Source organism: Castanea sativa, chromosome 3, assembly GCF_040712315.1.
Source record: "Castanea sativa cultivar Marrone di Chiusa Pesio chromosome 3, ASM4071231v1".
NCBI lineage: Eukaryota > Viridiplantae > Streptophyta > Magnoliopsida > Fagales > Fagaceae > Castanea > Castanea sativa.
The window spans coordinates 49,947,639-49,968,616 of NC_134015.1; the positions used below are offsets into that span (position 1 = coordinate 49,947,639).

At 37.1% G+C, this 20,978-nt stretch overlaps 1 protein-coding gene and 1 long non-coding RNA gene across 2 annotated transcripts in view; both read left to right on the forward strand.

Annotated features, from left to right (window-relative positions):
• The first annotated feature begins 2,599 nt into the window (after positions 1-2,599).
• The window catches only part of LOC142627115 (uncharacterized), a 49,114-nt gene continuing 30,735 nt past the window's right edge, over positions 2,600-20,978 (forward strand). Inside the window, exon 1 of the long non-coding RNA XR_012842768.1 lies at positions 2,600-2,643. This is a non-coding gene — a long non-coding RNA (uncharacterized LOC142627115). The remainder of the gene's footprint in view (positions 2,644-20,978) is intronic.
• LOC142627356 (septin and tuftelin-interacting protein 1 homolog 1-like) lies at positions 2,841-8,525 on the forward strand. Its single transcript, XM_075801200.1, has 3 exons — positions 2,841-3,194; positions 7,288-7,722; positions 7,783-8,525. The coding sequence occupies exons 2-3, from the start codon at positions 7,345-7,347 to the stop codon at positions 8,029-8,031; spliced, it is 627 nt and encodes a 208-aa protein (XP_075657315.1). The 5' UTR covers positions 2,841-3,194; positions 7,288-7,344; the 3' UTR covers positions 8,032-8,525.

The window sequence follows — 20,978 nt, forward strand, 5'->3', positions numbered from 1 at the left end:
AACTAACTTTTTTCCTTTCAATAATAAATTTTCAGTTCCAACAAAATAAGTTTACCCAAACAGATTTGGATAAGCTAAACATACAACAAAAACCGACTTTGCTCTTCTTTTTTTTTTTTTTGATAAGGCTTAACCGACTTACTTAAACTTTACGTATTATATATACTAGTCGCTAATCCGTGCTATGCACGAGAACCTACATATTTGTGAGGTAGACTAAAATAATTTTATAAAATCTTAAATTAACTAATAAACTACACCATTGCATGATTTGCTCTTGTATGACTTCAATTTGTGTTACAATTTGATGAAAAAGTCATTGCTTGAATGTGCAGTGGCTTACAAAAATTTGTCAGAAAATTTCAAATACTGCAAAAATAAATAACTCAAAAATTTAGATATTAAAACTTCTAAAAGACCAAAAAATATTATAGAATCAAATGATTCACTGCTTAGAAATTGTTGAAATAAAACAAAATATATATGACTAAACAATAGAGAAATATAAAAGAAAGACGGGTTACATTTCAAAGAATAATTTCAATTATTGCAAGTTTTTTTATCTTGTAAAAAACAGCTAAAAAGAGTTTAGTGGTTTATGTAAGAAAAATACTTTTTAAAGAAGTTGAAGTAGAATTGTTCTATTACCCAAAGAAGTTGAACTTTATCAATAATTGATGATTTTTATATTTATCCAAATAAAGCCATGTTTAGGATAATCTTAATATATGATTTATTCAATTTTTTTTAAATTTTTTTTATCAATGTTTGAGTTTGAGCTTAAATTAGACTTGTTAGAGAGATGAAATTTCACTCCTTATTAAGTTTGAACTAAACAAAAATAATTTTGTTTAAAAAAAATGATAATAATGAATTTGAATTTAAGTTGGATTTCTTAGAGAGATAGAGTTTTACTCATTGTTAAGTTTGGACTAAACAAAAATAATTTTATTTAAAAAAAATGATTAAAAAAATGATGAGTTTGAGTTTAAGTTGGACTTGTTAAAGAGATAGAGTTCCACTCCTCATTAAGTTTGGACTAAACAAAAATAATTTTATTTAAATAAAATGATAATTTTCATTAAATATTGTACTGACGTGAAAAATTGTAGGAGCTTCAGAGGTTTCGGTTATATATATATATATATATATATATATATATATATATATATATATATATTATAGCGTACAGTGTAAGCTTAGTGTTTATGTTTGAGTTTGTTGATGAAGGAGGATATTTTGCTTCTAGCATAGTAAGGGAGGGTAATATAGTAAGTTAACACACATTTGAAACGTATTAACAAAATAACATCTCAAGTTTTAGAAACTTGAGTTCCATTTTAAAACTCGAGTCCCAAACACTTGCTTTGCACAATGACTTGGACAAAAAATGCCAGGAAACGCCACATAGATCTCGAGTCTGTAAGACTTAAGTTCTAGCGAATCAAAATTGAGTGTTAGAGACTTGGTTTTCATAGTGGAAAACGTGGAAATCGAGTCTGTAAGACTCGAGTTCGACAGATAGAAAAACAACGAAGCCAAACCCAACAGAACTTTGAAGAAGAGAGAAACCTAGTAGAAAAAGATGAAACCCGAACCAATCGAAAATCAAACAAGAACAGAACGAAGATGAAGCCCAGTAGAAGAAGAACAGAACGAAGATGATGAAGAAACCTAGAACAATCTGACGACAGGAAGAACGATTTGACGACGAAGAACAAAGATGAAGAACAGAGGAAGAATAGATTAAACGATTGGACGACGTTGGAGCTCCGATTGGACGATTGAACGCTGGGTGGGCGATTGGACGATCTGGTCTTCAGATCTGCACGGAGAAGAACACTAGGTCTGATTGAGAAGAATGTGAGGAAGAGGAATTAAGTGCAAGAAGAAGAAGGATGATTTGAAAGGGAAAAATGGTGGAACTCGAGTTTCTAAAACTCGAGTTCTACGTGAAAGGGAAAAATGGTGAAACTCGAGTTTGTAAAACTCGATTTCTATGTGGAATTTTTTCCATGTCAGATTCTACCGCTTGGGTCTCAAGTTTTAAAAACTTGAGTTCTACCATTAAACTCATGGGGAATTTGCAGGCTAGCGCAGTAAGGACAAAAAATATAATAAGTTAATGCAGGTTTGTAAGGATTTTGGAAACTAGCATCTCGAGTTTTAGAAACTCGAGATGTGGGTAAAACTCGTGTCTCAGAGACTCGCTTTAGGCCCGTTTTGTAATATATCAGGTGGATAGAAAACGCCACATAGATCTCGAGTTTTAAAGGCTCAAGTTCTTTGAAACAAAAAATAGAGTCTTAGACACTCGATTTTCTTGGTGGAAACCATTTTTGAAATATAGATCTTGAGTCTATAAGACTCGAAATTTAATTAAAAATTACCTAGATCTCAAGTCTTAGAGACTCGAGTTTTGCTAGGCAAAATATAAATACGCACACTCATATATCAGGTCACTCACACACACTCAACTGAGCTTTGCTTTCACTGCCTCACCCACTCAGCCTCACTTTGCTCTCACTGCCTCACCCACACTCAGCCTCACTTAGAACTCTCTCACCCACACTCAGCCTCACTGCCTCACTCACCACATTGCCTCTCTCACTGCTCCTCCCTCTCAACAAATTCATATATTAGGTATGGGTTTTTTGAGGATTTTGTCATTGTAGTTAGGTATTATTTGTTGTTGGGTGTGGGTTAAAGAGTTTGACTATTTATTTTGTAGATAGCTAACATAACTTAGTTAAGATACCAATATTGTGAATTATAGAACTTTGTTTTGTTAGTGTTAATTTTTTGAGTATATATTTACATGGTTTTTGTTATCATGATTCATCATTTGTAGGCTCTTATTTTTATCATGATCTTACAAGGGTTTTGACTTTATTCATCATTGTTTTGGGTACAAAATGGCTAGTGAATAAATTGTAATGAAATGACTATGTATCTAATTATTTGAATGGGTATATGGGTATGTAATTCATACCTTTTGAATGAGTATATGGGTATGAAATGGGTATGTAATGAAATGGGTGACTTATTCATGCCCTTCGAATGAATTATAATGAAATGGGTATGTAATTTATGCCATTTGAATGTGTAATGAAATGAATTTTTTTGTATTAGGTATGAAATGGTTAAGTAAATATGATTAGATAAATTTGGCTTTTTCTTTTTTGTTGTATTGGGTATGACATGGGTAGTCTTAGCATGACGGAAAAATAATTGGCTATGAAATGTGTAACGAATGTGTAATGAAATTCATGCCCTTTGAATGAATTGGAATGAATTGGAATTTGTACTTTGTGTAATTTGACAAGTTAAAATGTTTTTTAACTAAGATAGTAACTTGACTCGAACAAGTTCACAATGACTATAATTGATATAATCCTATACCACGGTGGTCCGTTTAAGAACGCCAATGCAGACAAGGGATTGCCATTTGAAGGGCCGGGTATAAACATGGAGTTCACCCAAATTGATCGTAGGTTGAAGACCCTTGATGAATTGAAGAAGACAGTTATGGAAGAATTGTGTGTGAATCCTGTTGTGCACAACGTACAAATTACTTATCATATGCCAAATGAAGTCTTCAAGAACAAGATTAATTACAAGTGTATGGCAATAAAAGCAAACAAACATATAAAGATGATGTTTGACAAGTTGGAGAGAATACCCGAAGTGACTACGATTAAGTTGTACATACAGTTGGAGCCGCGTGCAGAAGTTGGTATCAAGGAATTCCAACAAACAACCACAAGTTTACAGGTTATAGTTCCGGATGTTCAATATGAGTATTCTACACATGTAGAGGATAATGTTCATGATGATGATGATGAAGACGACGATGATGATGATGACTATGTTGATGAGACTACTGCCATTAATGGTGAAGATTTTGTCGATAAAGATGAGTTTGAAGAGATGATTGAACGAGGGGACTTTGGGGACCTTGAGAGGGACATTGATGATGATGAGACATTGGACGATAGTGAACCTGATGCAGACAATGTTATTAGTGTCCAAAACATTACAAACACAATCTCTGCCTATGCACCTCATGCCTTGTCATTTTCTGCAAATACTTGAGAAAATATGGTTGATCCTTCACATATTGAGATACCATTTGTGTCTACTTGAAGACAGGGGATGAATTTGTGTCTACTTGGAGATAGGAGATGAATTTGTGCAAAGGGTTGACTTTTGCCAATAAAGTGGAGGTGCAGGGCACATTAACAATTTGTGCCCTCAAGGAAAACAAACATTTTATGATCAGTAGATTGACGAAGAAAAAACTTTGTGTGAAATGCGTGGATGAGTCATGCAAGTGGTATTTCTGCGCAGTCATGAAGCCCGATCTCCACGGACTATGGATGGTCACTGTGTATATGGGTCCTTACACGTGTATACCGATTGGGGTGCGAAATGATGGTAGAATGATGGCTTGTAATTTTATTGCATCAGAAATCCTTAAGAAGATAAGTGAGGATCACAGTACCTCAATTAAGCATCTTATATCTATGATAGAGACGAAATATGAGGGTCATAAGCCTTCTTACTACAAGGTATGGGATGCGAAACAAAAGGCGATTGTGAAGATGTTTCGGAATTGGGAAGAGTCTTACCAAAAGTTGCTAATGACATATATTAATCAAGATCCGACTACTCAGGTGTTCTATCATACCACAGACACTGATGAAGATAACACCGTATTGTTGCATTATGTGTTTTGGTCTTTTAGTCCGTGCATTGATGGATTCAAATATTGCAAGCTGGTGATTAGTATTGATAGGACCTATCTGTATGGTAAATAGCAGGGAAAGTTGTTGGTCACAATGGCAACCAACGCTAACAACAAGGTATTCCCTCTCGCCTTTGCTATTGTGGATTGTGAGTCAAGGTCCAGTTGAAGGTGGTTTTTATAATGCCTCAGAGATACGATTGGCCACGAAATACCTAACGAAGGCATTTGCATAATTTTTGACCAACATCTTGGTATCAAAAACGCCATTGCAAACTGGCCAAGAGGGGATGATGGAAGAACACGGTATTTCATAGATATTGCCTTCGACATGTTGCTAGCAACTTTAACACACATTTTTAGAACTAAACTCTAAAGTCAGCAGCGTTGAAAGCGAGATATGCTACTCAAGTAGTTAAATTTGATACCATAATGGAGTCCATTAAGTAGGTGAAAATTTAGGCCATTAGGAATAAGAAGAAGGTGATGGGGAAGGATGGCAAGGAAAAGAATCAAGATTATCTTCCATACACATACCTAATGAGAGAGTCTATGGATATGTGGACCCAGTCACATGGTGGTGGGAGACGTTTTGGGGCAATGACAACCAATATATTAAAGTGCTTCAATGGTGTATTGAAAGGTGCACGGGGCCTTCCTATTGCCGCAATGGTTGAGTTCACTTGGTCCAAACTTGTTCAATATTTCCACGACCGGCATAAGGAGTATACTCATGAAATAGCGGAGGGTAAGAAATGGAGTACATATGCCTTCTCGACGTGGTCGGAAAATAGGCGTAAATTTGAGAAGCACTATCTCAAGGAATTTAGCAATCAACATATGATATATCAGGTAGTTACTTCATTCAACATGTGTAGCACAGGAGGGGGAAACCACAGTTATGAAATTCAGTTACTGGAAAGAACATGCAGTTGTGGGAAATGGCAAAACATAGGGATCCCGTGTTCACATGCAATTATGTGACTCTGTAAATATTGATTCAACCACATATATTCACCCATGTTATAGCTTGGACTATGCCCTTAAAACTTACTCACATGCATTTGCGGTTCCTAAGTCACAATCAATGTGGAAGGATCCCATGGGGCCAAAGTGGTTGCCTAATCCAGCATTGTTGTGGGCCAAAGGTTGACCAGTGAAGTCAAGAATAAGGAATGAGATGGATGGAGTGAGGAATAAGGATCGAGAACCGGGATGGTGGAGGGAGGATGCAAATTTGATAGAGAGTCAACCCAGGCAGACATGTGGACTGTGTCATGCTTCTGGGCATAACCACAGAAAATGTTCGCAATCTCATGGCGCTTCCACAAGCGGTCATGTTCCAAACTAGGTAGGTGATAGATGGCAAAAAGTTCTAGATCGAGTTCATTCTATGTTTACCTAATGTTTATTGTCTTGTCTCCGAACGTGATTAGTCTACGTTTTTCAGGCATGCTTCCATGAGCGACATTTTTGTTGTGCGGACCGCCGATCTTAGGAAAAGTGACCACGTTGTATCAACACAATTAACTTTTTGGTTTTTGTTGAATATACTTGTAATTCTCTATCCAATGTATCTCTATGAAGATTGTGATTTGAGTAGTATGGTTAGAATTGCAAATTAAGCGTGGTTAGACATGTTTAGAATATTGATATATTGAGAATGCCTTTTGCTGTGATTTAAGCGCATTTATATTGTAAAACTATGTTTATGTAGAGAGCGTAACAGTTTGTATAGTTTAGTGCTTATTAAGAATGCATTTTGATGTAATTTAAGTGCATTTACATTCTTAGCTTCTCTGCCTCTCAATGAGTGTTTGTGGATTACATTATCAGCTACTCAATGAGTGTTTGTGGATTATGATGGATCTGGCTAGCTTGCATGTCCAGGGGGAAAAAAAAAATTCCCAATGAAACTCGAGTTTCATAGACTCAAGTTTTGTGTAAAACTCGAGTTTATAAAACTCGAGTTCTTAGTGTGAACACTCAAAAAACAGATGCCTTGTTTGTGGGGAAAAAAAGAAAGAAAGTGAAACTCGAGTTTCATAGACTCGAGTTTTAATAGAACTCGAGTGTATAAAACTTGAGTTCCTAGTGTGAACACTCAAAAAATAAAGCATCCTCTCTGCTTGAAACAGAGGATAATGCTTGCTTTCTAGGAAAAAAAATTTCCTAGTGAAACTCAAGGTTCATACACTCGAGTGTATGAAAGCGAGAGTGACGAGTGAGGCCAAATTTTAGGTTTTAAGTGGTCAAAAACGTGTTTTCGAAACCCGATTTTAGTAAAAACGTGGATTAGAAATCGTGTTTTAGAAACTTGAGTTTGTAAATCGAGTTTTATAAACTCGATATCCACGTGGAAAATTTAGTTCACGTTATTTTATGAAAAACCTCCAAAATTGAGTATTAAAAACTTGAGTTTTAAAAATTTGAGATGCTAATTTTTCACATTCTTTCAAAAACAGACAACTAACGAAATTGATAGCATAGTAAAGTTATTTGGGAAAAAAAAAATCATTAAACTCGAGTTTTTAAAACAGAACAACTAATTATTATGTTCTTAGAAAATCAACGCTAAATGAAAAAAAAATTCGTTGATGGGGACGGAGGTGTTGAAATTTGGCAGTAAGAGAGCGAGAGAGGACGATGACGAAGGCGATGAAGCTGGTGGTGGTTTTGGTGGGTTTGAGAAGCACACTGAAGGCGTTGGCATGAAGTTGTTGCAGAAAATGGGGTACAAAGGCGGTGGACTTGGCAAGAATGCGCAAGGGATTCTCACTCCGATCGAGCCCAAACTTCGCCCAAAGAACATGGGTATGGGGTTCAACGATTTCAACGAGACAAAAGAGGAGAATAAGAAGAAGAAGAAGGGTTTGTTGGGCAGTGACTGTGAGGGTGTAGAGAGAGTGAAGGAGAAGCAGCGGTTGTGGTGGTCGTCGACGACGAAGAAGAAGAAGAAGAAGGAGGAGGAGGAGGTGGAGGAGGAGGATGAAGAGGAGGAGGAGGTGGAGGAGGAGGATGAAGAGGAGGAGAAGGGGTCGTCGGTGGTGGTTCAGATGGTGTATGATATGAGAGGACCGGAGGTTCGGTTGCTGACAAATTTGAAGAACGAAGTTCCAATGCTGGAGCTTCAGTACAATGTGAGGCTTGTTGTGGACTCGGTGGAGCTTGAAAGGGAGATAATTGATAGGGATTTGAGGAGCGAGGAAGCTAGATTGGAGAGGTTGAAGGAGGAGAACGAGAGGTTGGTTGTTGTGACTAAGAGGCAGAGGAAGCAGTTGTAGAGTATGGGAGAGATATTGAGTGTGCTCGATCAATTGGAGAAGGAAGAGGATTCGACATTGGACTCTCTCGCGGTCGCGGGGCAATTTATTGAGTTGAGGAGTAGATTTTCTGAGGACTTCAAGTTGTATAACCTGTCTTGCATTGCCTGCTCATATGCTCCGCCTTTGTTTATTAAAGAGTTTCAGGGATGGTATCCTCTTCAGAATCCGTTTTGCGGGTTAGAGGTGGTGTCGTTGTGGAAGGATTTACTTGAGAGTGATCAAGAGTTTATTCCCAGTTGATATCCCAAGTTGTTTTACCAGCTGTGAGAGCTTCTGTCATCAATACTTGGCAGGCTAGGGACCCTAAGCCAATGCTACGGTTTTTGGATTTCTGGTAAAATTTGTTACCTCCTTCGGTCCTCAATTTTATATTTGATAATATTGTGATGTCGAAGTTGAGTAGTGCAGTGGGCTTTTGGGAACCGTTACGCGAAACTGTTCCAATCCACATTTGGGTGGAAATTTTTTTTAAATAACTATAAAATCTAAACAATATTATTAGTTAGGCAACGTTTCAAACTAATTGGATTCTAACAAATCGAGTTTTGTGGACTCGATTTTGGGCTTAGAAATCGAGTACATTGTACTCGATTTCTCCATCGCGGCACCGGTTGAGCTGGATATAATGTCCACGTAGGCACAAAAATCAAGTTCGTTGAACTCGATTTTTGGTCATAAAAATCGAGTTCAATAAACTCGATTTTTGGTAATAAAAATCGAGTCCTTTGTACTCGATTTCCAATTTCCACATCTTACCATGTGAAAGTCACTGGGGCACGTGATCACTTTAAAGTAAATCGAGTCTACTGGACTCGATTTTTGGCCAAATCACTCACACCAAAACACCCTCAAACAGCTCGCAGATCACACTCAAAATCTCACTCTCATCTCAAACACCTCGCTGATCTCACTCTCAAAATCACAAAAATTCAAACATCACAAAATCTCAAAATCTCCCTCATCTCTCACTCTCAAACCACAGTCGCTCAAACCCACTCAAGCACGAGGCTCTCCCTCAGTCTGTCATTCTCCTCTCAACTCATCGACAGCTCGGCCTCATCGGTGGCTCGGTCTGTCGTCGTTGGCTCCTCTCGTCATCGGTCTCTGACCCACCATCTCTGCGAGCCCAGCATCTCTCTCACTCTGTCATTCACCGTCTCTCTCTCACTCTCAGGTAATTGAAGCTCCATATTTGGTTATTGATAACTTGGTTATTGATTAACACTGGCAAAGTAGTAGGACCTATGTTAATGAAATTCATGTTGTATTAGAAATATAAGTAGAATACATGCTTCCATGTCATATGACTTGGCCAATATCCTAAGGAATATTGAACTGCATATCCTTGTTTAGAATTTGACAATAGGAAAACAAAAGTAAATTTACCTCATAATCAATCAGCTAGCTAGTGGATGACCATATATATTTTTGTTGGTAAGTTACTTGCCTAATTAATTGGTGGGTGTTGAACCCACGAAGTCATCCTCCACCTTACTATAATGCTCTTAAACCCATAATGGTAAAACCTAATTAAATGACTGAGGAATACAAGGGGTTGAAAATTTAAAAAAGAAACAGAGTACAATAGGGAAATGGACTGAATGATTTTCACTATTTTTTTTTCCTTTAACATTGATTTTCTCCATTGTGCTGGTGTGGAATCATTTGCATTGCTAGTGTCTGATATCCAAAACAAACTCATATTCCAGTAAACTAACATTGAAGAATAGACCATAAGATTTAAACCAAGGAGGAGCTACAGAAGAAGCATCAGCATATATATAAAAGAAGACTGCTAACCTCTGCCGAGAGAATAAAATTGAGACCCATTTGTAATCTCTCTTCTAGAAAAGCAGACGTGCAGCCATTGGAATCAATCTTTCCTCTAAGGCGACACTAAAACAACCAGAAAAATAGGTATATGATTAGTAGTGGATTTTAATGTCATTTAAATATATATATATATATATATATATTGCAAGAGAATACATATGGCCAACCCTAACTAATCTATGAAGGATCCATAGTCAATCCCAAAATTTTGGAACTAAGACTTTGTTTGTTGTTGTTGTATTGCAAGAGACCTTCCTATTGATCATCAAAAACTAATTCTACCTATTAATTGAGACTAACATATAGTGCCCTGAAACAATTTATGGTGTCTAATGTTGAAGAACAAAAAGTGCCAACAAAGCAACTTAACTAAACCATAACATGGTTGCATGTCCTAGTTAACCTTTAAATTGATTGTCAACTTGGTAACCATATCATGTTGGAAGGAACCCTAGGTTATTGATGACTACCGGTCATGAGCAAAAAGAGCCAATGATAGTGTATTATGAACCATATCTGTCAAGGGGCATCGGTAGATAACAGACTTTTGCCATTATTTATGCATATGATTATTCAATTGATAGATACAACAACAAAAACCAAGCATTAGTCCTAAAACTCTAGAGTCAGTTGTAGATCCTCAATAGACTAATTAGAGCCGGCCACATGTATTATTTTTCATCATTCTATCCTTAACCACTAATAGATACTTTGATAAGGAAAAAGAAAAAGAAAAAGAGAGAGATGGATTAAAGGAAACATTGCTTTTGTTATAACACATGCATATACATTAATTAGCTTTCTTCTGCATAGTTTCATCATATCAAAGTAAGCAATCTTTCAAAAATCAATTCAAGTAATTCTAGAACTACATCAAGAGCCTTGTAACACTATTGGCACCTCTTGATGTTTTCAACAAAGACATCCAAGGTTCAAATCCTCCCTCCCCCCACTATTGAATTATCAAAAAATGTAACTCTAGAACTACAACCCTTAGGAAAGTTCACTCTGCCAAGAACTAAACCTCATGAGGCAAATGTCAAGTCCAAATCTTATTCCCTTCCCTTGCGGCCACGCACTCATACAAAGATAAAATAAAACAAACAAAAACCACATGAAAGTAGATACATCTACTAGCAAATGATAGGTAAAGGTTATAAGTAAACAACAAATTCAAATCATACTTGTCTGACTCTTCTTCTAAGCCTGTACTACAATTTTGTGGCTCAAGTATCTATATTTGGTAATCTTTTACACAAGTAAGAATGACAGAAACCACAGATGCATGCAAGCAAACTCCAAAGTAATAAAACACCTAGCAAGTAGTCACATTCTAAGATGGTATAAAATTTGCAAAAGCAGAATTCACCTGTCTAAGAATGTAATCATAGCCAACACTTGTGGTGACGTCTTTTGACATGTAGTTGTACATAAAGTCTGATGCTAGAGAAACCTAAATAGAAGAAAACAGTGTAAATGAGTATCTCTACACATAAGTTTTCCAACAACGCAACTTTCTTACCTTCTCGAAACTTTCTCGAACATAACCGAGTGCAACCATTCCAAAGGCTGGCAACCTGCCCCGTGGCAACCTGCAGCCAAAACATTGCAAAATGCAGGGATATTAAAGAGTGTTAAAATGCAGGTCCTTAGTCTCAGATTCAAGCCTGTCACAACCAGAAACAGTAATATAATTCTCACATATTTATCTAATATTTCTAGTGCACATTCTTGTGTAGCAATATGAGAAAAACAAAAGCAAGAAATTTCCATAAAACATTAACATTACCATCCAAAAAAATTCTTTGGCTGATTTGCTTGATGGTTGTACTTTCAATACTCTTTAGTTTTGATGGTTTGCTGGTTCCTTAGCAGACTAACTGTGTGCTTTGGTCCCATGTATTTTTGTTTCCTCTAATTTGCAATGAAGTTTTATTACTTATCAAATATATAAGAAAAGGAGGAGAACAATATGGTGAGCCAATTCTCCTCATGTTGGGTTTTTTATGTGGGTCATAGTGAAGGGAAAAAAACTCTTTAACAATTGACAATTTGTGGAAAAGGGGCATTATTATTCCAGATTGATGTAGCATGTGCAAATCTGACAAGGAAACTATGGGCCATCTAGTCCTACATTGTAGAGTGTCCAGAGAGTTTTGCGATTTTCTATTGAGCCTTGTAGGTATGAGTTGGATGAGGCCTAGCTGAGTGGCGGATCTATTAATCAGCTGGACTGGTCTATGTGCTAAAAAGGAACATTCAAAATTTGGGTAGCTATTCTGTCTTGTTTGATGTAGACTATTTGGAGAGACGAATTTTTGCATTTTTGAAGACCGAATGCTTGGTAATCCTGCTCAGGTCACAAATGGTGGGCATTGGGCAATATATTTGAGTAGGAACAGCCCACTTCTCAGTCCCTTGCCTTTGATTCTGATCTTTTGTCTTTTTTTTGATAGTTTGTATCTTGGCTGACCTGCTTGGTTTCTTCTTTCTTTTTCTATAAGTGTCCCATAGTCGAGTTCACGTGGAACTCAAGTTTCTGAGTTTTGAGTTGCTACAGTGAAATCGAGTTTAAAAACCTTGAGATGTTAGTTTGCTAATTAGTTTGAAAACAATGTTAACTAACATATATTTTTCAAAATTATCTTCATATGCCAATTTTCTCCTTGCAATGTCACCCGAACTTATCTAGTAGTTTTAAGTTGATGTCTTCTATTTAGCTAGTTTTTCTATTCACTTGATTCTATCTTATTGACATAAATATTATCTTTTATGGAGCTTTTGTGCATAATGGTATTTGGAGAATTGTGCAATAAATTAGGCTGTACATTGAGATCCTTGCCAATTTATCTTGAACATGGGCTTATATTACTCTTGACTCCCTAAAATTTGTGTAGTATGGCTGCCGTTGCTGAGGTGGATAATGGGTTCGGTCCTGGTCCTAGGGTTCCTTCGGTGTTAAGGTTTCTAATAGAACATCGATCATCTGCTGTTTGGGAAGGCCAGGTAAAATTAAAATCGACGACCTGAGTAGATTTCTATATTCTTTTCTTATCCTTTTACATTATGTTGCTTTGGTCCCTTTGAATGCATAGTAATGCTCTTGCAAAATGGTCTCTAAATAATTATCTACCTCTTATCATTTTTGTTTTAGGCTATACTCCTGATTTTGTTGATGAAATTCTTCTTGAGCATAACCTTAATCTTGATATATAGCTTTTGTATTTTTGGTTTTTGTATAAACAAAATAAGAAGACTACAAACGCTTCGTTAAATAAGTTGTCATAAACTCATGGAAATTCCAATTGAAGAACTTATAGTCTATTTTCCCAACAATAGCTACAATCATTTATACAAAGGTTATGGCATATTACATCTCATCACCATGGTTCTATCATGTGTAGGATCCGGGGGTATTGAAATGTCGTGGTCGTAATTAGGAGTTTCGAAAACGAAACCCGATGGTGGATGATCGCGTCCTCGACATTGTCAAGAGAATTGGATTAGAGGGGCTGTATAGGACCCCATTTAGAGAGCTTGATCATAATTTGATAACGGCCTTTGTTGAGCGATGGCGGCCTGAAACCCACACCTTCCACCTTTCACATGGTGAGATGACGATCACATTACAAGATGTGGAGGTTTTGTTGGGGATTCCAATCGATGGTGAGGCAATTGTTGGAACTTGTGCCTTAAGGTGGGCTGTTGAATGTCAGGAAATGCTTGGAATTGTTACTAATTCCGTGGTGCTTAAAGGACAGAGGATCCAAATCAAGAAGCTACTTGAAAAAATTGACCAAGGGTTGCCCCATGGTGCAGAAGAGGTTGTTGTGCATCAGTATGCACGGTGTTATATTCTAGCACTCCTAGGGGACATAATTTTCGCTGACAAGTCTGGCGATAGGGTGCATACGATGTGGTTGCAGATGTTGAGGGACCTTCACAATCCACCTCGGTACAGTTGGGGGAGCGCTTGCCTTGCATGGTTGTACAGAGAGTTATGCAGGGCAACCGACAAAAACGCTAGTCAGATTGGTGGGGCCTTAATACTTGTTCAATATTGGGCATGGTCCAGATTCCCTTTTTTATGCCCAAGGATGGACCTCCCACCAGATGGTGCATATGGCCCACCATTACCATCTTCGCCATTGTCTATTAAGTAAGTCTCTTCTTTGACCGATTCTCTCTATTTTTTTTGGATCCATAATTTTAAACGATATGACACATTGAACTTAGCATTATTCAACATACATATCCTTTTTCTTTTTTATTACATTGCATATTTGGTAGATATTGATTTCCTCTTTCTTCATTGTAGGTTGGTTTGGGTCGTGAGCACGAAGAATAGCCCCGTCGAAATCTGTTTGGTTCGGTACCGTCAGCTTCTAGATTCTATGTATCCCAACCAGGTATTCAAATTGTGTTTCTTGTAATGTTATCTTAGTGTATACTGTTATAACTGTAAAATATGTCAATTCAAAATAATGGAACATTGCATAATGTGCTGCGCTTTTTTTTTACTACAACAGGTGGTGTGGAAACCATATGAAGCCGAATTAGGCCACCTGCCTGCGTTCTGTGTAGCAGGACGAGACATGTGGACGGCGAGGGTGCCGCTTGTATGTTTCTGGCTAGTAGAGAAACATACACCGGATCGTGTTCTTCGTCAGTTTGGGATGGTGCAAGAAATTCCCGAAGATGTTGATACTGACGATGCCCTTCATAAGATAGACTTGAGGGGGAAGATTGAAGTGGATTGGAGGGTCAGACATTTTAGCCACATCCACTTATGGAATACGAGAGCACATAAACTATGTCATGGAGCACGACTAGAGGGTGCTATGTCGAGTGTTCATCCATACTTCGGCTGGTATGGTAAAGTCACATGGAGGTTTGTCGACCACACTAGCGCCTCTCTTCTTATTACGGTAATCGCTTTGACCTTTCTTTCCAAATTTTGTTGCGTATTACCATTTTTGTGTTAGGTGTACTAATTGTATTACAAAAATTGCAGGTCGCCATGCACAAGCAGATGTTGATGCGTTATGTAGTAGACAGTCCTGAGCACAAGCTAATTACAGCTATGCTGAAGGAAGTGGATCGCCTTCACCGTCTAGCTGCCCATCTTCCCTTGGAAGATGCGGATCCAGCAAATCCAGAACTGCCAGAACATAATGGACGACCAAGCACGAGCTCAACTCCTGCCAGCCATAGCCATGGCCAGTGTGTTGTACCCCATCAAGGCCAAAATCAACCCCCTCCACCCCCACATGCATCACCTGCCCCAGAGTTCCCTCCACCCCCACATGCATCACCTGCCCCAGAGTTCCCTCCACCCCTACATGCATCTCCTTCCCCAGAGATCCTTCCTCGTACTACTCTCGCATTTCCTGACCTACAGATCCCTGTACCCACTGCACATGCATCTTCTCACCCCGAGATCCCTTCACCCACCCTATGTACATTTTCTGACCCCGCTCATCTATCCCTTACTCCACCATCCTTTGATCTCGGCATTGATTTCAATGACACCCCTCAAGTCATGCACACTCAATCTCCCTCGTACAACATTGGTCATATACACCATGTACCACCCCATAGTGACTCCATGTCATTCATGCCCACTCCTGGACTGCATACAGCTTCTATGACTATGAGCCTCACTCACATTTCGTCCGCTACACCATCCTCCCCTGCAGTTGTAGTATCTTCAGTTGTTGGGAGTCAAGCAAATCAACCAGTTGTGCATGTCGAGAATGAGCAAGTTGATGAGCTACAGTCACCCCCACAAGGTCGGCCTAAACGCATAAGAAAAGCACCTCCTTGTGGGACAGGTGGTCACAAAGCAGGACACAAGGCTGGCCTCACGGTATGTATTGGTCATTTACTAGCTTTGAATACTTTCGTGATTGCTGTTATAGTTGGTATTAAAATTCATTTGATCCATTGTTTCTTTGTAACTTCGTCTTTGCAGCAACGCAAGGAGCCTGACCAAGGAGTTGCGGTACCCCCTCCCCCACATACCAGACATTATACAAGACAGCGTAAGCGTCAAGTGCCATAGGGTTAGCACCCCATCTGCCTACAAATGGTGTTCAACTCAGCATGTATATTTTGCCCAACTCAGCACCCCTTGCAAGATTTGTAAGGCTTATCAATATGCTTGAGGGTTTATGTTATCTCTTTTTATATGTTTATGCTACACTAGTCTTGAATATTTTTTTTTGAAATTATCTTACGGTTGAGACCATGGAAAGCATCTCTACGTTTATATTATAAATATTTTTTCACTTTATTTGTCTGCAATAGAATGAAATAAATAAATCTATGTATCTAACTTATCAAACGAAATAAAGTAGCTCAAAGGCTATAAGTCCAATTCTCTAGTCCATTAGTATGTATTCCAACCCTGATACCGCATTGTAGAATCTTTTTATTGCTTTTTAAATGTAAGATGACTAAGTAATCAAATTTTCTGTTTAAGTAATCATGGTACCTGTGTTATTTGATGAGTTTCTGATGCAGTTTGGGACCGTTGACTGCACTGTGTTTGGTTCCTGAGAGAATGGAGGACAATAAAGTAATGTCTAGAGTCAAGAGGTCATTGGTTTTGTTCTCAAAAGCTGAGAATAAGCCAAATGATTGTTTTGAGCTCACTTTATCGAAATTTGAGGATAAAAGTGCTATTTTTATTTCTGTTTGACATCAGGATTCTGAATTTCTTTCTTGTTCATTTCCCCATTATTCGTCTCTCTCTGTTGGTCATTCTTTTTTCTTCTTCTTTTTTCACCTCAAGATTCTGAATTTACTTTTTGTTTATTTCCTCATTGTTCCTTTCTCTCTCTCTCTCTCTCTCTCTCTCTCTATTTGACAAGTTGTTATTTTATCTATCTTTCCAGTCGTACCAAATTCTTTCAGTTTGGCCTATGAATGAAAATGAGTGTTGCGTGTAATGCTTTATGTCAAATTCGATGTCCTTACAGTGCTAGATGTTATGACTGACTAAAATGTATTTATGCTCTGTCGTTATCTTTAATTAGTAGGCTTTTAAACTGGTTCACACCTCTCATGATTCAACAGCCAATGAGGTCCCCATTGTTCTAAACCCTTCATATGCGCTTAGGCCTTCTTAACAGCTCTGGTTTACAACACATAAAGTTGAAATACAGAGAAGTAGTGAAAAATAGCTACAGTAATTGCTAAGGAATAGGAAACCAGAGCTTTCCATGTTGACTTGGACTGAAATCTTCTCTTTGGGATGGTGCATGTTGGATGCATCACCGGCTGTAACTTTTATTCATTTTTGTTTATTATCTTTAATAAATTCACAAATTTTCAATGAGTTTCTGTGAAAATTTTATTTTATGTAGTACTACATAATTTGAATAAGGATAGAAGAGCTCTACAATTCAAGTGTAATGAAGTTTATTTCAAATTTTTTAGTTTACTATCTCTTAATTAATTCACAAATATTAAATAATTTTTTATGACATTTATTTATGTGATACACATGAGTCATATAATAACTGATGCATAACCCCAAAATTGAAATTTCATGTTTGATGAAATTGCTCTCACTTAATTTATAATGCTTGTTTTCCATTGTAATTTTCTATCATAAAGTTTTCTAGTTTCTAACCTCTTTTTTTTTTCTTTTTCTTTTTTTTTTTATAAAATTTACGCAGGGTCATGAAATCGATAGATGCTGTTCTTCAACTTTCACAGGGATATGGTATGCCTATGAGTGAACCTGGGATTCTTGTGGTTGAATTTATCCTTTCAATTGTGTGGCAGTTGCTTGATGCAACATTAGATGATGAACGCTTGCTAGAACTTACCTCAGATAAGAAGTCCAAATGGATAATTAAATCTCAAGAAATGGAAATAGATCGTAATAATAGTTTTGATGAGAAGAAGGCTGAACTTCAGGAGAGATTGCAAAATTTAAATACTGTGATGGCCATTGAGTTAGTAGGGGAATTTCTACAAAATAAAGTAACTGCGAGAATTCTTTACTTGCCTCGTCGAAACATGTATGTAGATTTCCCTTTTAATAACGTCCTTCTCAAACTCTGTTCATTTTACTTTAATTGCATGCAAGTGAAATCACACTGGATGACTCTTATGCTCAATAGGTCAAGCATTGGATAGTGACTGTTATCAATTGACCATTAAGTGCATTATTTATAGACATAACTTAATATTCTATGAAAGATTTTTCCAAAATAGTTGTCCTATATTTTCAGTGAATCCTGCTTTGTTATTCCATTCAATTCCATATTTATAATTTTATGAAGTCATAACTATTATGTCTCTTCATAACTACCATAATCATATTTCTATTTGGTCTTCTTTTGAATGAAAGAAATTAGGCTAACAGTCCCTGCTACATTGTCAGGCCCTCACATTGGCTAGATTTCATCCAGAGATTACAGTTGCTTCAAGAAAATTCCTCAGCATTAAGAAATTCCAAAACTCTTACTCCTGAGTCTCTTCAGCAGTTGACTTCAGATGCTCGAATAGTATTGTCTCGAGAATGCAAAACAAGCTCACTACAAAAGTTTCATGCAGTCATGGCTTTTGGATCTCTCTCTTCCTCTGCTAGTCTATGCCAAGGAGCTAGCCGTTCTGCTCTTTGGCTTCCTCTTGATCTCTTATTAGAAGATGCCATGGATGGATATCAAGTAAATGCAACATGTGGCATTGAAATAATTACTGGTAAATTCAGAGTTTTTCATAGTCCTTGACATGAATCTTAATAGAAATGTTGTCAGATCTGTTCTTCCAAATCCAATGTCTATAAAAATGATAATTTTAAGGTTTCAAATTGTGCAGGTTTGATTAAAACCCTTCAAGCAATAAATGGCACCACCTGGCATGACACCTTTTTAGGTCTTTGGATAGCAGCTCTTCGTCTTGTTCAAAGGGTTAGAATTCATCATGATTGTACTATCAGTTTCAGTTATTTCTGAGTATATGTCAAATATTTTTGACATCACAATGATTTCTTATTTCATTGATACGCATGACCTACTCCTTAAATTGTCTTGTTCTCTTTAGCCTTTAGACCTGACTCAAATTTTTGTGTTTTTAGAAGTTTTTGTCTAACATCAATCTTTGAGTTTTCTTCCGTATCTTAATTGATCAGTAATCTGGAGAAGTTTTAAGCATTTTGGGGGAAAAACATCTGTTTGTTTCAGTGAAGTGCCTTTAAATGGTTAATTGTGTCTTTAAAATCAATGTAGTAGGAAGAGGTGTTTGCTTGCATTGTTAGTATGAAAAAAACAGTGTTTATATAGGATCAGCTGCTGTAAATTAATAAAGCTTCCAACTTTTAACAGTTTACGTTACTTGGATTTGAAATAGGTTTCTTCATCTTGTGCTTTACACGGCAGAGAGAGCTTGGAGCCATGCCATGGAGAAGAGGCAGCTTCCGGATGGTCCAAATTCAACTCAGCGTATCTATTTGATTGGAAGGCTGAGGAAAGCAATTAAATGGGCTACACTGTTTGCTCAGTTGTGCGCAATCAAGGGAGATTCCAGAACGTCGTTAGAAGCTGAGGTGTGTCTATAATATATCATTTCACCGTCAAGTTTTCACAAGATTTTGAAATGCTTGAGGGAGTATGAATGATCTGTGGGTCTTGTTCAAAACTACAGGCTATTTAATCAGTGTATCACTTTTTACCATTAACACATTGAATCATATGTTGATTATTGAATTGCTGCCTAATTTTTTTGGATAGTGAATGTTTTGATACTTATCTTTTGATTACTCTATTTTGAGAACTATCTTTTACTTAATCTAGTTTTACATAACTTCTTCCATTTTCATTTTGCTAACTTTCAATTTCCAATATGTAGGCTTATGCCTCCTATATGAAAGGGAACTTGTTGTTTGAACAAGATCGAAGCTTGGACACAGCATTAATGAATTTCAAAAGTGCCAGGTGCATTCTTGTCTCCTTAAATATACTGATTTTTACTCTTGATACTTTGCCATTGGAAATGAATTTGATCATCAAATCTCACCTCAAAAATAAAATAATAATGAATTAATTGATTTAAGCGTAAATTAATTTTGAGTGGAAATTTATCTCAGAAATCCCTTTGAGATGTTCCTTGTTTGGTCTATAAATGAAAGTGAATTTCTTTAAAATTGCAGCTTAGCCGAGATCTACACACGTCAATAATTGAGGGAAGGTTTCCAGATTATGTTTTTCTTTTGCTTCCCCCCCCCCCACCCAATCATTTTCTCTTCCTCTTTTCTCTTTCACGTCCTTCTGAAGTAGCTATTCTCCATTCTTGTTCAGTAAATAACTTTATGCCAGTTAAATTCCTCACTTCTATCTTTTGGGTAATGACTATTTTAACATTCTTCTCAATCTTATCTTATTGTAGGTTTGTATGTAATTTTTTGCAGATAATGGTATATTTCTTCACTTCTTTCAGTCCCATGAGTTAAACCACACTAAAAGTCTTCTGATGGTTTCCAGCGACAACTGGATATTTGGCGATGATTATATTTTATGCAACTATCCCGTTTGTGAAAAATATACCTTTTTCTCTTGCTTAACTAGTGCACTTGTAACTTCTCTGAATTTATTCAAGTATGGTTGTGTCTGCTGGTTTTTTTTTCTCCCCTTCTTTACTTTTATAGTCCAAAAAGTCTCAAGTTTTGCTTTATGTCTCAAGTTTTGTTTTATGTGACAAATTTGTTCAGCTCAAGAATTGGAAAAAGATTTACATGGTCCAGCCGCAGATTCACTGCCAGCAAAGAAAAGACTGGCCATCTTTGACAAAATTTTTACTGCATATCATGAAGCCAGGAGCTGCATTCGTAGTGACTTGGTATGGAAAGTTACTTCATAATGTCATTGTTTTATTTCTATTAGAAGTGAGGTCCATTTAACCCCTAGAGATAACATGGTTGGGAGCCATGACTCATGTTACGAAGGTTGGTCATTTAAATATGTCCGTCGCCTCTTTAACTTTGACCAGTAGTCCGCCACTTGTTAGTTCAATTGGAACTTCTGTTAGGTCATAATTCTCATTATTTCTTGATTTTTGCC

Coding starts and splice junctions, on each gene's coding strand:
- LOC142627356 (XM_075801200.1), top strand. CDS start 7,345: ATGGGGACGGAGGTGTTGAAATTTGGCAGTAAGAGAGCGAGAGAGGAC. Junction 7,723..7,782: donor AGAAGAAGGAGGAGGAGGAG/GTGGAGGAGGAG, acceptor GAGGAGGAGAAG/GGGTCGTCGGTGGTGGTTCA.